This window comes from Schistocerca serialis, chromosome 1, assembly GCF_023864345.2.
Source record: "Schistocerca serialis cubense isolate TAMUIC-IGC-003099 chromosome 1, iqSchSeri2.2, whole genome shotgun sequence".
Lineage (NCBI taxonomy): Eukaryota > Metazoa > Arthropoda > Insecta > Orthoptera > Acrididae > Schistocerca > Schistocerca serialis.
Genome location: NC_064638.1, coordinates 473,697,005 through 473,713,248, shown reverse-complemented (window position 1 = coordinate 473,713,248; position 16,244 = coordinate 473,697,005). Strand labels below are relative to the sequence as shown.

The window sequence follows — 16,244 nt, the reverse complement described above, 5'->3', positions numbered from 1 at the left end:
ATTGTTGACAAGAATTTGCTAGAACTGTCACTCCTCAATACATCATTATTTGGATGAGAAGAACGATTAGTTGTAAAACCAAAGAAGAAGAAATTGGAAACAGATGTAATATGTTGTTACACACTGGTAATAGACACTGGTACAGGAATGCATATTCAAATACAAAGATATGTAAACAGGCATAATACAATGCTGTGGTCGGCAACACCTATATAAGACAATGAATGTCTGGCACAGTTGTTAGATCGGCTATTGCTACTACAATGGCAGGTTGTCAAGAGTTAAGTGAGTTTGAATGTGGTGCTATAGTTGATGCACGAGCTATGGGACACCGCATCTATGAGGTGGTGATGAAGTGGGGATTTTCCCTTACAACCATTTCATGAGTGTACCATGAATATCAGGATTCTGGTAAAACATCAAATCTCTAACATTGCTGTGGCCAGAAAAAGATCCTGCAACAATGGGACCAATGACAACTGAAGAGAATTGTTCAACATGACAGAAGTGCAACCTTTCCGCAAATTTCTGCAGATTTCACTGTTGGACCATCAACAAGTGTCAGCACGCAAACCTTTTAATGAAACATCATTGGTATTAGCTTTTAGAGCCAAAGGCCCACTCATGTACCCTTTATGACTGCACGACACAAAGCTTTACACCTTGCTTGTGCCCGTCAACAATAAAACTGGACTGCTGATGACCGGAAACATGTAGCCTGGTCTGACAAGTCTCATTTCAGATTGTATCGAGTGAATGGACATATACAGGTATGGAGACAATCTCATGAATCCATGGTCCCTGCTTGTCAGCAGGGGACTCTTCAAGCTGGTGGAGGGTTTGTAACGGTGTGGGCACATGCGGGTGGAGTGATATGGGATCCCTGACATGTACAGATATGCTCTGACATATGAAACATATATAAGCATCCTTTCAGATCACCTACATCCATTCATGTCCACTGTGCATTCCAACGGACTTGGGCAGTTCCAGCACGACAACGCAACATCCCACACATCCAGAATTTTCACAGAGTGGTTCCAGGATCACTCTTCTGAGTTTAAACACTTCCGCTGGCCAACAAACTCCCCAGATATGAACATTATTGAGCACATCTGGAATGCGATGCAATGTGCTGCGCAGAAGAGACCTCCACCCCCTCGTACTCCTATGGATTTAAGGGCAGCCCTGCAGGATTTGTGGTGTCAATTCCCTCCAGCACTACTTCAGACATTAGTTAAGTCCATGCCATGACATGTTGTGGCACTTCTGTGTCCTCACGGGAGCCCTACACGATATTAGGCAGGTGTACCAGTTTCTTTGGCTCTTCAACGTAAAAGGTCTTCATAATTAGGCAGCAAATAAATCATGAACTCAACATTAATTACACAGACAAGACAAAAAAGAAGTCTCTTGAAGAGCTATTAGACATCCTACTGGCTGCAGAACACATTATTTTGAAAAGAAGGAAGGCTAGGCTTTATTGCATTGTTGATAGGATCGTAGGAAATTTAGCACTAGCTCAGACTAGAAAAGGATGGATAAGGGAATTTGCCTTGTTCTTGTCAAAGCAAATGCCCCCACATTTCCTGTAAGTGATAAAGACAAACCACAGGAAACCTGAATGTTGATAGACAGATACAGATTTGAAACCTATACCTCTTAAACAAAATCCAGTGCCATAACAACTTTCTTCCATTGTCTTGAATCCATGGCACAACTAGTCCTTGCCTTCAGCTTAGTGCAAATCAAGAAGGCATACCAAACACAATTGATCAATTGATAAGAGGCGTCCAATTTAATCATTCATTAGTTTGCTTCCAGTCATAAACGACACTCTTGGTAATGAACTCTTGTAGGTCTTTTTCATTCATTCATTCATTTTGAGCAATGCTGCAGTTGAAACAAACTTCGACTTTAAAATCAGGGCAAGTACATGTCAAGTGTAATTTAAAATAAATTCATACTAAACCCAAACTATTTTATTCATCATTTAGCTCAACACATAGCACGTTCCTGCGAAACGTGCATTTGCATATGGCAGACCGAATTCGGATAATAGATGGTTTTCTGCAACAGTAAGCAATTTTTGTAGTGCAAATTTTCATGAGTATCATTTTTGTAGTTAGAATAAATTAATGTGATGACAACCATATGAATACATTATTGACTCATTAGTACTGTGATTTACAACTGTCTGGCCAAATGGTAGGGCCACATGTAAAAGCAGCCATGTTACATACTAGCTATGCTGCAATTACTTCTCTCTCTCCCCCCCCCCCCCCCCCCTCCTCTGTCTTCTCTATCTTTTCCCTATCTTTTCCTTGCTGCATGACCCTGCTACTCTCTTCTTGCCTTGTGCATCCTTCTGCACATCAATTAGCCGTTCTAACAGAAGAAGGGCTCAAGCTCGAAAGCTAGTATACTGGTTTCCATTCCGCGTGTGTATGAGCCACTTATCATTCTGCTACAGGTGAGTGGTTGTCTTCCCTTATTTTACATACAGTTCCATCAAGGAATTTCCAGTATTCTGCCTGCTTCAGCCTTCCACTTTGCTCTAGCTGCAAACAGTTCTCATTGACATTTGTCATACATGCAACATGTGTGAAAATTTTGGAGGAATGTGCAGATTCTCCACCTTACATGCATTCTGGGCTCTTACACCTTTTACATGCATATTGGATATTATTACCGTGGATCAGAGCATGCTTTTTACTTTAGTCTCCTCAGTATTTGTTTTCCTTTCTCATATTAGGTTATGTTTTGAGTCAGAATCTATAAGAATTGTAGATTACAGTTCTGGCATAATATCTACTGTTGTGCACAGCTGTGCACAAATCAGGATGTTAATAAGAGAATACTAAAGAGTAATAAAGAAGTTACAGAAACAGCCAATGAATCTGTATGCTTAGGGCAACTGAAAACAACAAGCAGATGGATACTCAGAAGGATACATAGGAGAGTGAAAATTTACTTGGAACTCATATGAGAAAATAAATTCTGTATTCCAAGGAAATACCCAATTGGCCTTAAATGAAAAGTCCACAACTGCTGAAATACTGGCAGTATTAACGTGTGGAAGAAAAATGATGTTAAATGATCAAACAGTTACACAAAACTGAGGATAGCCCAATCGGCATTGGAGAAATGCATGTTGGTCAAGGCAAGAAGTGATAGATAAATTAAGACAGAGAAAAAAGAAAGGATGGAAGTTCAGGACATAATAGTGGCTCTTACAAAACTGAACTGGAGATGGGCTAAGCATATAGTGAGATTAACGAATATGAGAAGGACTAAGGAAATTCTGTGTTTCATTCCTCATGATAGGGAAAGGCTTAGATGCTGACATGATGGAAGATGGAGTAACTATATAAGGAAACATGCAGGACTAAGTTGGATGTGAAAAGCAAAATATTATAATGTATGGTGAAATCTGGAAAAGGCCTGTATTTAGCAGTGGATGATCAATGGCTGATGATAAATGGTGGCAATGGTGATGGTGAGCTATATCTAACTCTCTTATACATCTTTTCATCATAATGTAATTAAACTTATATACAACATATTTACATAAATAATTTATTGTGCATTGTAATGCAGCTACCACCCGATGATGACTGGAAGACCATTAATAGTAGCAGAATAAATAATTTTAAATAGAAGCAATGATGGATAAAATTTATGTGGTATGAAGACATAGTAGTATGTCTGTGTCAGTGAACATATGAGAACTCAAACCCATGTGGAGTATCTTTAGTTCTTAAACATTCAATTTTTTTTTTCAATTAATGGGAGTAGGGGTGCATTTGAAGCTCACTTTTGTACGTTTTTCTTGCGTAAGTTGAAAACCAAGGCCTCTAGCAAAAGCATATCCCAGTAAAAAATTTCCTACACTGACGGTCCAACGTTCAGGATTTTTAATTTTTTTTCATGTCACTCTTCTACCACTGCACAAAAATTTGTGACTACTTGAATTACCTCCCATACTCAATCTTTTTTCTCATCTTCGTTGACTGGGATATCACATCACTGGCATAGTCACATGTTTAATTAGCATTGTTGATTTAAATGTGCCCTTCTGGGTTCCGAAAAAGAATTAACTTTTGTAAATGTTATGAGAAACTAATTACGTTGACAATTTGATACAAATGTAATCCTTACAAACACAGTAGTTCCTGAGAAGGCCAGACAAACATACTGAGATTTATTTGTTAATTTTATGCTGCTACACTTCACAAAATCATTATGCACAATTTACACAAATATATGCCAGTACCAAACTGAACTACATTAAATTCCCAAAAAAAGTCCTCTTCATTTTTTTCTCTAGACTAATACTCTGTACATAGTGAGTGAGACAACATGAAAATTCGCATGACACATATGTGCTGTAGCTTAGGTGGTCTTAGTAGGCCAGTCTGAGGTACTGACCCAAAATGATAGATCACAAGTGTCCTGTATAAATTAGTTTGGGTCAACTTCTTTCACACCACTGTGGTAAACTAGTGTTTACTGCCAGTATAAGCAGTTACTCAGACAGGTAAACAGAATACAACAAAACATTCAGTTCATTATGGAAATGGAAACAGAAGACAATACATTATCACAAGATGTAACAACAGGTAAAGCTTCAACATTTGCAAAAGTAACAGCTACAAACATGAAACCATGCACTGACATTCACAAAAAATGGCAGTGATTAGATATCTGGAATAAACGCTATGCACAACACCTCTAAGTAAAGATAATTATCAAGATGAAATAAACATGATTATCAACACAGCACAAAACAATGGACACAAAAGAAGACCACACACAAAGCTAAACAACACCATTAAGATGCAAATACAAATAGAAGTCAGCAGATTTAAAAAATCCAGATGTATCAACACATAACAGCAACACTCAATGCACACTCGCAAAGGAAAGCTCAGCCCTCAAAATGAACACAAACTGGCACAACCATAACATATCACAACCAACTCTCTCACAAAAGTAGTAACATCTTCTAAAAGCTTAGAACTTCTTCACAAAGAACAGCACAACACAAAAGAAATTGAAAACTGTGACAGGGGAGAAAGATGAATACAAGAGTGTAATCGTTGGAACTCTATAAATATACTGTGATGCCTGCAAGATATTTTAATATCAGGTCCAAAGATCATAAAGGGGCACTGAAGAGTACGTATCCCAACTCCACTAATGCAGAACTAATAAAAGAAAATTGCCCACTTTCACGATCCATCAGTCAGTCCTTCAGCATGAGGAAGACAATGTGCTATGCGTAACAGGAGAGCTGACGTGCATCTAGTACATACAGAACAACACACTGATAGATAAACATGATATATAAATTAATGTAATGAGAAAAACACATGACCACATGTGCTGCCATGAACCATTGCAGATATCCTACCAAAATATGTAGAATTAAATAATTTCATATACATACAGGATGTTCATTTTAACTGAAGACACAGAAATATCTTGAAAACTACATAAAGGATTAAAAAAAAGTTAATATTCCAATTTGTTTGTCTCAGAGGGGGACATAATTGATACCACATTTGACCCCCATCCCCACCCTACCCCTTGAGTGGGTGGTGGGGAACAACTTTTAAATCTTCAATGGGAACTCCCATTTTTTACTACAGATTAAGATCCTATGGCAAAATCTAAAAAAATGGTTCAAATGGCTCTGAGCACTATGGGACTTAACATCTATGGTCATCAGTCCCCTAGAACTTAGAACTACGTAAACCTAACTAACCTAAGGACAGCACACAACACCCAGTCATCACGAGGCAGAGAAAATCCCTGACCCTGCCGGGAATCGAACCCAGGAACCCGGGTGCGGGAAGCGAGAACGCTACCGCACGACCACGAGCTGCGGACGGCAAAATCTACATACTGTTTTGTCTGAAGCATTTCCTTCATTTTGCCACAGATGGCACTGTAATCAGAGGAATAGAAATGAATGCACACTCATTATTTATGACGTGCTACTCAATGGTCCTTGAATATCCTATGGCACATGGGACCCCACCTTCATGCTGTGAGGTTAGGACAGGCCAGTATTCATAACTTCTAATTGGAAATCTCATTCGCAACATTGTATTCCTTCAACATATCAAACAGGGGACTACTCAGTGCACCACTGTGGCTGGTGCTTGAGGCGAATGCTACTCTAGTTTTCAAATTAGAGTAAGTGTTCAAATGTAGTACCACCAAATTCAATACACTTAGTGATCTGATTTTCAAATAACCCTACACAGGACAGAAGCATAATCTGCACGAATGTCAGCACAGGCATTTCTGATGTGGTCAACTATGCCTTCAAGCCCCATTGGCAACCTAATGGGTCGTAGTTCACTACACAGTCATGGTGGTGCATCGAGTAGTCCCTTGTTCCATATGTTGGAGGAATACAACAATGCAAAAGGGGTTTCCAATAAGAAGTTATGAAGTACTGGACTGTTCTACCCTCACAGCATGGAGTTGGGATCTCATGTGCCATTGCATGTTCAAGGGCCATTGAGTAGCACGTCATAAATTACAATTGTGTTCCCACTTCCAATCCTCTGATTACAGTGCCATCTGTGGCAGAGTGAATAAATGCTTAAGAAAAAATGTATGTTGATTTTTCCATAGAATCTTAATCTGCAATAAAAAATGGGGTGTTCCCATGAAGATTTAAAAGTTGCCCCCCCCCCCCCCCACCTCCATCCACGCAAGGGGTGGGGTGGCAGGTCAAGTGTGGTATCGTTGGATGTCCTCCTAAGAGACAAACAAATTGGAATTACAGCTCTTTTTGACCCACTGTGTAGTTTTCAACATAATTCAATGTCTTCAGTTAAAATAAACATCCTGTATGTACCACTGACAATGCCTAGCATGAATAAGTGAAATGTGTTTAGGGGAGACAAATATAACATTCAGTTGCAAAAGATGGAATTTCTTCATAACTATATGATAGAGTATAACATAAGTACAGTGCTTTCTAAAACTAAAAATAAGCTTACCACTCACTCACAAATAAACAAGAAACAGCTTATTAATTTTTGGACTCAAATTTATTTAAGATGCTAACGATTCTCATAATTATACCATTACTTAATGGCATAGGAAGTAGTACAGGACATTTACCACACTGAGTGTTGGTGAAGATGCACGAGATGAGCCAGCTGAAACTGGAGGGAACAGCTCTTGGGCAGAAGGTGGTTGTGGGGCAGGTTTCTTCTTTCTTCGTGGAACACTACCCACTGGTGTACCTGAACCCCCCACACTGGACAGTGAAGTGTTTGAATCATACCGATCACTGTTGCCACTTATAGTATCCTTCCGCCCTGCGGTTTTGCGTGGCAGTGGTTCAGGTGTAGATAGCGTCCTAAAAAGTAAGATAAACAGTAACCTTGAAACACTGCATTTCATAATGAATGAACTTTAAAGACTTCATTACCTGCATGAAGGAAAGGCCTTTACAAATAAGAATGGAAGTGACTGTGATGGCAAAAACAAGCATTATTATTGCAATACCCTCACATGGAGGGAGGGAGAGAGGGAGAGAGGGAGAGGGGGGGGGGGGGGAGAGAGAGAGAGAGAGAGAGAGAGAGAGAGAGAGAGAGAGAGAGAGAGAGAGATTGACTTTCATGTGTCTTTCTTTGATTTTAAATATGAAATTGACAGCAACACAAATTTTCTACGAGAAAGTAAACACAAGTATAAAGGCATTGAAGGTAAGGTTACAGAGCTAGTAAGATGCATCTTTTGCCTAAAAAATTATAGATTTTCTTCTATACCATTCCTTTCTATCTAGTGTAATAGCACTGATCTGAGTAGCACTCACTCATTAATGGACATGACAACTTTTACAAATCATTCACATTGAGATGATGCATCATCATATTACATATATGCATGTTGATCACATCATTGCCTCGGGTAATTAGTAACAAATAAATCACTGCACGGCACATCCTCAAATGTGTGTTTCCGGGTATGAAACTGTTCTCTCAAGTAAAATGGAACTTTGCATTAACACAGGAAAATAATTTTTGTGGTGCACCCAACCCATTTACCTGTTTCTAAAGTTAAAAATGCCCCAACTATTAATTTTCTTCTTTCCCACTGGACAGAAATACAAAATATGTTTTGTTTCTTTTGTTTGCTAGAGATCATAGTTAACAACTTATTCTCACTTTCTGATTAATTAAATAAGCTTCATGATCAAGGCTCAGATTTGGTCTCCATCCAAGTTTCTGTTAGAACAATTTTCTAATGTGAGCATCATTTACATTTTCACCCTGTACAGAAACATGTATTCCAGTTACTATGTCTTCATGATAAAGAGAGAATAAAAAGTAACAACATGCACACCTTCACCTATCCTTCATTCAGCTGTTTCCTTTGCAGCAGAATATTAATATTATAAATATTATGCCATACTGTGTCAGCAAATTTATATATTTCACAGGCCAACTAGGTAGGAAAAAATTTATATATGAACATTTTACTTCACACTAGCAGCTATAATGTTGCAAATGGTTTCAATTTCCAGCTCTTTAATTTTTTTACTTTTTTATAATGTCAAAAATGTAATCATACTAGTGTTGCAGTAACACTGCACTGGAAACACTTTCATGTTACACCCTGCTTACTTGCGCTTTGTAGAACAAACTGGGCAATTCCAATAAATAGACATTTCTGCACAGTACAAGTATTGTATATAAATAAAAGTTTGTCCTGTGATAAATATACATGAAAGGAATGGTGTCCGAAATAGAGCTATACAGTGTCTTTAAGTCAATAAAGAAAGGAACATGTTTTATGTATCTTTAATGGCACTAATGAGAGAGAGAGAGAGAGAGAGAGAGAGAGAGAGAGAGAGAGAGAGAGAGAGAGAGAGAGAGAGAGAGAGCTTGTTTCTTATATTTTTAAAATGACTGCACAAGAAATACACAAAATAAATGTGTACATTGACACATTCATTCAGTAACAGTTCTTCTTGGTTAACAGCTGAGCAGAAGGAAAGGTATGATTTAGTTGGTGACTATGATCTAAAGACACAAATTCATTACTGTGAGAAACTGGACCACATTTGAATTAAGCTGGTCATTTATTATCAAACAGCTAGCAATACTGTCTTTGCCACAGCTCATCAACAGGCACACAGTGTCTCATAGTACTAACTGCTCACAGTGTGCACCAACAAAAAGATTATTCACACATTATGAGTTTGTTAAGGGAAATTTATGGTACAAGTTGCTTGATATGGTCGAGGCGTGATGCAGTACATAGTGATAGGCGTTGAATTCAGAGAAATGTGAAGTAAAAAAAAGTAAAACTTGTTAAATAGGATAATTCTGTTAACTTTGTGAATTACTCATGATGTGAGATAATATAAATAAAATACCCATTCCATTTAACTGCTTCATAAGCGAATATTAGACATCAGGTCACTGGTAAAGCATGAGAAACCTGCACCTCACACTGTACATGAGCAGATAAGGTCCCTGCCATGCTAGATCAATAGCAATGCATGCAGCAGCAACATGATCATTGAGTAATTGGTAACCCCAATATTGGAGCAACAGAACACCTTACATTTCTTACTAAGTTACATCTCACGGACAAGCTTTGTGAACTGAATTTAAAAATACTTTTTAGTTGTGGTCCACTTTGAATGAAATGAGAGACATATTGACTAGAAAAATCTATATATAATGATGTACTTCTGGTGTATGTTGACTGACATAGTGCAAGTGAGGATGCTTAATGTTTTCAATGCTAGTCGGTACTACGTCTATAGCAAAGTTTTTATTTTTGTCAAAGTTTTCCATTTCTTTTATGTTATCACCGGTGTAGCTGCCAGCTATGGAAGATGGGTATGAAAAGTAATGATACACTATGCATAAAGATTATATATAACATAGTAATGTGGGAATTAGACCTACTGTATTCATTAATATTCAATGGTGTGTGTGGTCATGTTATGGTACTTTAATAATTCTCAATAAAATGAGTCTTCCGTTTAAAAGACAACTTAAATTTTGTAGTCTGATGTTTGTATGTAATGGTGATTTGATTGAATTACTTTTATTACAAAACAGTTTATTTCCATACATAACACAGAATTGTACAGCATTACTTCATTTCTAAATTTGAAAACCTGTAGACACATCACTTTTAAACCTGAATGCAGGTTAAAACATACAACTCCTTAAATGCAACATAATCACAGTCACAAATTTTTTATTTTATCTATATTTGATAAACTTTATTTTTTATACAAAGTATGAGCAATTATGATACAGATCTTTCATAATTTTCTACACTAACAGTAAAAACACTTTGGTATATGAAGTTACACTACTAAGTTTAACATATATGTAGCTCTACTCACTTCAGATTCCTAGGCAGTGGCACAGGGGTTTTTGCAGCCTGTTCCCGTACAGAGGGTGGAATTTCTTCTTCACTGGTTACTTCATCATCATCATCTGAGAAAGGATTGAGACTAAAATCTGGGGCTTTTATTAATCTCCTTGTGTCCTTAGGTGAATCCAGCTTTGTATCTACCCTGGGAGGGTTCTTTTTATTTCCCCCTACAATATTTTCACTGTGTTTGAGCTCATTGTCATCGTCACTGGATTCAAAAGGATTTATATATTTTTGTTTATTAACTGGGGTGGATGTTTTTATCTGAGATTTACTTTCACTTTCATCATCACTGTCTCCAAAAGGATTTAGTTCTTCAGGATAATCTGATAAGTTAGTTACTTCAGTCTGTGCTGGGAGGTCTGCTACAGTGACAGCAGTTTCTGGACTAGTTACAATATTTCTGCTGTCACTTATGGAGGATGGTTTATTGTCAAGATTACTATCCTCTGGCTGAGTACTCAAAACACTTATATCCGAGGTGTCACTAGTGTCCTTCAGATTGGAGAGAGGTGAATACATTTCTAAATGCACTTCAGAATGTTCACTTTTTCCTTCTACTGGCAGTGTGGGTTTCACTGAGGTATGAACAGGTACCTGTTTGGAGTTATTTTCACACTCAATAGTTTTAAGTTTATCAAGTTTTTTATCTACACTATCATCATTTAAGGGCAAATTATTACTAGACAGTGCAGGAGAAACTTCACAATTCAATGTCCTTAAATTTTCCTCGGTTTTACTTTCCTTTTCTTCCTCAGAATTTTTTCGGTAATTAGCATACTTTTTATTTACATCTGTTTTTGATGCTTTTGAAGACTCACCATTTTCAAACATTTTAAGACGCATTTTCACTAATGAACTAGGTGACAGGGTGTCACTTTCTTTGGTATTTTTTGAATCTGCTTTTCTGTTTTCCTGAGGCAAGTCTTTATGCAGTTCAACAGCAGTAAGAGGTTGGCTAACTTCACTTTTAACAGTACTATTATTTTTAGTGATATCACTTTCACTGTATTTCAGATCTGATCCAGCAGTCCTTTCAGATGAACCTTCTGTAATTTTTGTTTCAGTTTCACCACTATCACCAACTTTACTAACAGAGTCCACAGTAAAATCGGCAGTTCCTGATTTCGTATCAGATGTCCTAGTTTGTAACTCATCAACTGCAGGACTCAGTGATGACTCAGAAACAGAAGAATTACTTGCTTGGTTTTTCTCTGCAGATGAACTTACGTCTGCATCCACAAGCCTACTTAAGAAATTGGCTCTTGCTCCGGTGTCCTTTACATGTGTTGGAGGAAGGTGTACTGAAGATTTGGATGGAGTATCATTTGCTTCCTCTTCTGCCATTACTGATTCATCACTGCTCTCTGTAGGTGGTGTGTCAGGAATGCGAACACCATCCACAGCAAGCACTTCATCAGGGCACGTCTCACAGCAGTAGCTGCCACCTTCCGTTTCATAGCAGTTGGCAACGCTCATCTGGTTATGACAGCGGGCACAGCGAAAACAGGAGCGATGGAACAGACGTTTGTCCACAATGAGTCGCTCTGCCAAGAATACAGGCATACCACAGCCAACACATGGTTCACGGCCTCGCCATGATGCTGCTCTTACTGCAACCTAGAACACAATAAAAACAAGAATTACTGTCAGTGGCAGTGGCAGTGAATGACAGCTAAGTTTGCATTTATTATGTACAGGCTTCTACATTGTGTTTAATGGGCAAAAAATGAAAGCTGTCAATTTTCTATATTCATTAACTAAAACATACTGAAGCCATATTTCCAGATTTTCATTCAAGTTTCAAATTCCATTTCTGGACACAATATTTCTCTTTCGCTTTCAGTGATCAGGGGACCATGAGTCTACCTGGATTCTGATGAGATGGCAGGTGCAAAGGACAAAAAAGACCATCAGACTACATCAGTCAAACATTTTTAGTACAAAATCATAAACATAAACTTATATGAAGACACCAATGAAGACCTCAGAAATCAAAACATAAAACCTACTTTTTTAAATAATATAAAAACAAAGTCAGTAAAACTCATAACCCACTTTGTGCAATATAGTCATAAAATTAAATATCAATTATTTAACAACATTTAAAATCATAAGCATATTTGATTCTTCCAATGGAATTGCCTACATGAAACCATTACACCATTTTGACTGAATTGCACTACTCAAAAAAGTAGTCATCCTAAGCAAGAGTCGCTCTGGCTGAAATAAATATCATTTGGTGTGATACATTTTTCATTCACTGGAACTGGGGAATTCATTTGGTGTGATACATTCTTCATTCACAGGAACTGGGGAATTCATTAGGTGAAGAGTTACAGTATTGGTCTGATACACTATGGGAACTACAAAATAATACAGTAGTCTGTAGTTCTACAAAACATACTTACATAATGTCCCTAGAGCCTTTGCAGTTTGATAAATTTGAAACTTCATCTCACAGGAAGCTGTATCAAAATTTATTCCCTACGGTCTTACAACACAGAGCAATTATAGGATGATCCCCTGGATTAAATTAAATAAATTTCAAAACTCTGCACAATGTTTGGTTGACTGAAGCACTGGAATTCATTAACACTCAACAGATATAGTTTTTAATCCTTGAGTTTCAAATCAAAGTAAGTAAATGGGTGTAGCCAGTTTTGGAGTCTTATTTTATATGATTCAGGAAAATATGGAAAACTTTGCATTATGTTGCTTTCATTAAACTTCCTGCATAGAATGTATTAGCAAATTTTATCATCACATAATGAGTCAAGAATGAACCACATTCCTGCACCAGAATTTGAATTCACACGATAAACTTACTGTTTTATTCTTTTCCCCCTGGAAACAGTGGATGAAGTTACACCAAATATGTTTATAACCTAGTTTTCAAGTATGTCATACCATAAATTACTTATTTTTGTGTAGTTTCTGTCCACCACTGGTCTGGATTGTGTGTTTGTTGAAGTTAAATAAGGTAGCAATTACTTCAGACACTTTCAGAATGTGATGTGTTTCAAAGCTTCACTTTGAGTCCTATGGATGTATCAGATGGTGCTAGGTCTGGATGGTCAGGTGGACACTGTGAAGTCTGCCAATGAAACAATTAAACTTTGCCTATAGCGTCAGAACAAATAAGTGGTCCTACATAGTTGTGAAATTAATTAAAAGAAACTGAACAACAATGGCTCTTTCTACTTTTAAGAAACTACCGCAGCCAGTCTCTAAGCTTTCTTTACAGTTTCAGTATAGCACTTTAAACATACTGTGACTCTTTGACCCAGGAAATAAGAATAAAACACTCATTCCATAACTAAAATGCCACAAGTCATTATCTTTCTTAGCAGCAGTAAACTTTTGGGAGTCTTCTTGCTTTGTAAGGCCAAATGTCACCATTCCATGGGCTGGTGTTTCGTCCAAAGATATGTCATCACAATGATCAATTAAAGTCTCTTCCTCTCTCTAACCAGTGTAATATTTCAGCTGATATTTTTTTCTTTGAGCTGTTATAGGCCTCAGCCAAACATTTTAGGACCTATCATGCAGAAACTTTCAAATAATAACCGATGCAACAGACAAAACATTGTTGAGCTTTCAGACAATGTTGCTGTAGCTGGCTGGGACAGTGTCCCTATAACAAGCTGGGACGATTAAGCTGTGCATGTCTACATGTGTGTTCTGTATGTGTTAGCACTGAAAAACATTGTCTGAAGGCTGAGCAACACTTTCAGTATTGTGAATGTGCCATTGATGGCTCAATGCCTTTAACTACCTTTGCTACTCCTATTATACGTATTACATTAAGTACCCTGCAGTGTTATGCTGATGTGACATAGTTTACAAATGGACGATAGACAATACATTTCATCTTTTGTTACTTTTCTGTTTGTAGGGTAATCAATGCATCAGATGCTGTGACGAATTATTATATTGAGAGGGCAAGTGATGTTGCTTCCGTAAACTAGTTACACTGTCCCATGCACACGTGTCATTTGATGTTACATCCATCACTTAACAATACTCACATTCTTTAACATAAGATCACAAATGTTAGGCAGACTTCTTAACCTAGGAATTGGCTAACAAAACAGTTGACCACCATACACTTTTGAAAAGGAGGGGAGAGGTATTTTTTGATTAATCTTGTGTGATACAGTAGTAGAATATTTATCATCATTTACATAATCTATCAGAATACTACTTTTGTCATACATCTCCACCTTTTCACTTTTTGTCAGCAGGTTCTTGATTTCTCTATTTGGGTTCCTTACTCTGTAATACTGGAGCCTCCTCTGTGGCAGCCTTTCAAAACATTTTACTTTATTATTTGTTAAATGATATATATTACAGATGAACAAATAATAAATACATTACATTTGTATATGTATATAAAACTACATCACTATGACTCTCAACCACATAATTCTCTGCTGCTTCTCTGGTTTTATGTATGCTTTTTGTGAAAAGTGCCAATTTCTGTTATAAAGTTTGAAACAGACCAATGTTGGATTTTCTCTACAACTCTGACAGCAGGGCTGGTCTAAGCACTGTCCATAATGTTTTATTTGCAACATAAGTCATATACGATTAAGAGAGTTGCTGAGAACCAGAAGGGCCCAAAGCACAGAGACAAATTTTTGAGTAAAATAGATGTTTGTGAGAATCAGATGTATAGGCAAACCACCAGTCTCATGGGTTTGACATGTTTTTTTAACCAAGTCTCAACATCTTATATTTTCTATAAAAAAATGTGACCACTTTGTTATGCAATTTTTATTCATATTTAGAGTTATTACTCTTAATGTTAATTCATAAAAATTTTGTATATAGACTAGTGACAATGTCTTTTTGATGGTTGTATGGCTTGTAATTAATGTGAAATTAGAATCAGAACATAAATAACAGATAATAAATGCACCACACATACAATTATGACCTATCCCAACACTTCGAAGTCCTCATTATCTGCATTTTCAATAAGCACACTTTCTGCATTGAGGTTCAGATGAAACTTTCTGTTCACTTCAGGCATCTAACTGTTTTAAATTGGATCTAGTAGTTTTGTTAAGTCTTTGTGTTTCAAGGTTGATACTTGCCTTCCACCTATGTATTTGGGCACTAACTGTGGTAATATGACAAACTGTGGTCTCCCTTAATGTGACTTGAAGAGAACTGCGACATCTCACAACTCCAATGAAGAATATGTTACTTTAAGCAACAGTTCACAGCAACCTTGTGAGAACTTCATCCTCGTAATATTTTAGAAATGTACATTTTTATGATGAAAATCAGCTTTTGGTTTGGTAGTGAGGTAGGTAACACTCAATGGTTTGGAAATCCTCAGTGCCTCATTTTAAACACTTGAATGCTGACACCATGGAACATGAGATGGTTGGGGAGGATTCATTCAGGAGCTTCCAACTTTTATGTAGAAATGGGCATCAGTGCAGCCGCTGAGTATCCCTACAGCTCCATTGACTACCCCTGCAGCAATGAAAATTTTTGCTTTGGGCACATATGAAAGTGAATATCAGAAAATTCAGTGACACTGCTTTTTGCAGTATAAGGGTATAGCACAGATAAAGTTGGTTCACCATAAGATAAACATATGCCAGGAACAAGGATACATGTTACAATCTCAAAATCTATGCCCTCATTGTTCTCAGCACCTCATATATTAATCCTCTTTTGATCATGGTAGTTTCAACTCAAAAATGCTGAGCTCATCAAAATTTTGTAATTGCCGAATTAAGCAAAGACAGTTTTCGTGAACTCCATTATGTAAATGGTTTACCCACAATTAT

General features: G+C 37.2%; 1 protein-coding gene across 1 annotated transcript in view; it reads right to left on the bottom strand.

Annotated features, from left to right (window-relative positions):
- LOC126473450 (MICAL-like protein 1) overlaps positions 1–16,244 on the bottom strand; it is a 67,326-nt gene that overhangs the window by 18,262 nt on the left and 32,820 nt on the right. Inside the window, exons 5-6 of the mRNA XM_050100510.1 lie at positions 10,403–12,054; positions 7,147–7,387 (exon numbers count right to left, since the gene is read on the bottom strand). Of these exons, the coding sequence (XP_049956467.1) occupies positions 7,147–7,387; positions 10,403–12,054 (1,893 nt within the window). The remainder of the gene's footprint in view (positions 1–7,146; positions 7,388–10,402; positions 12,055–16,244) is intronic.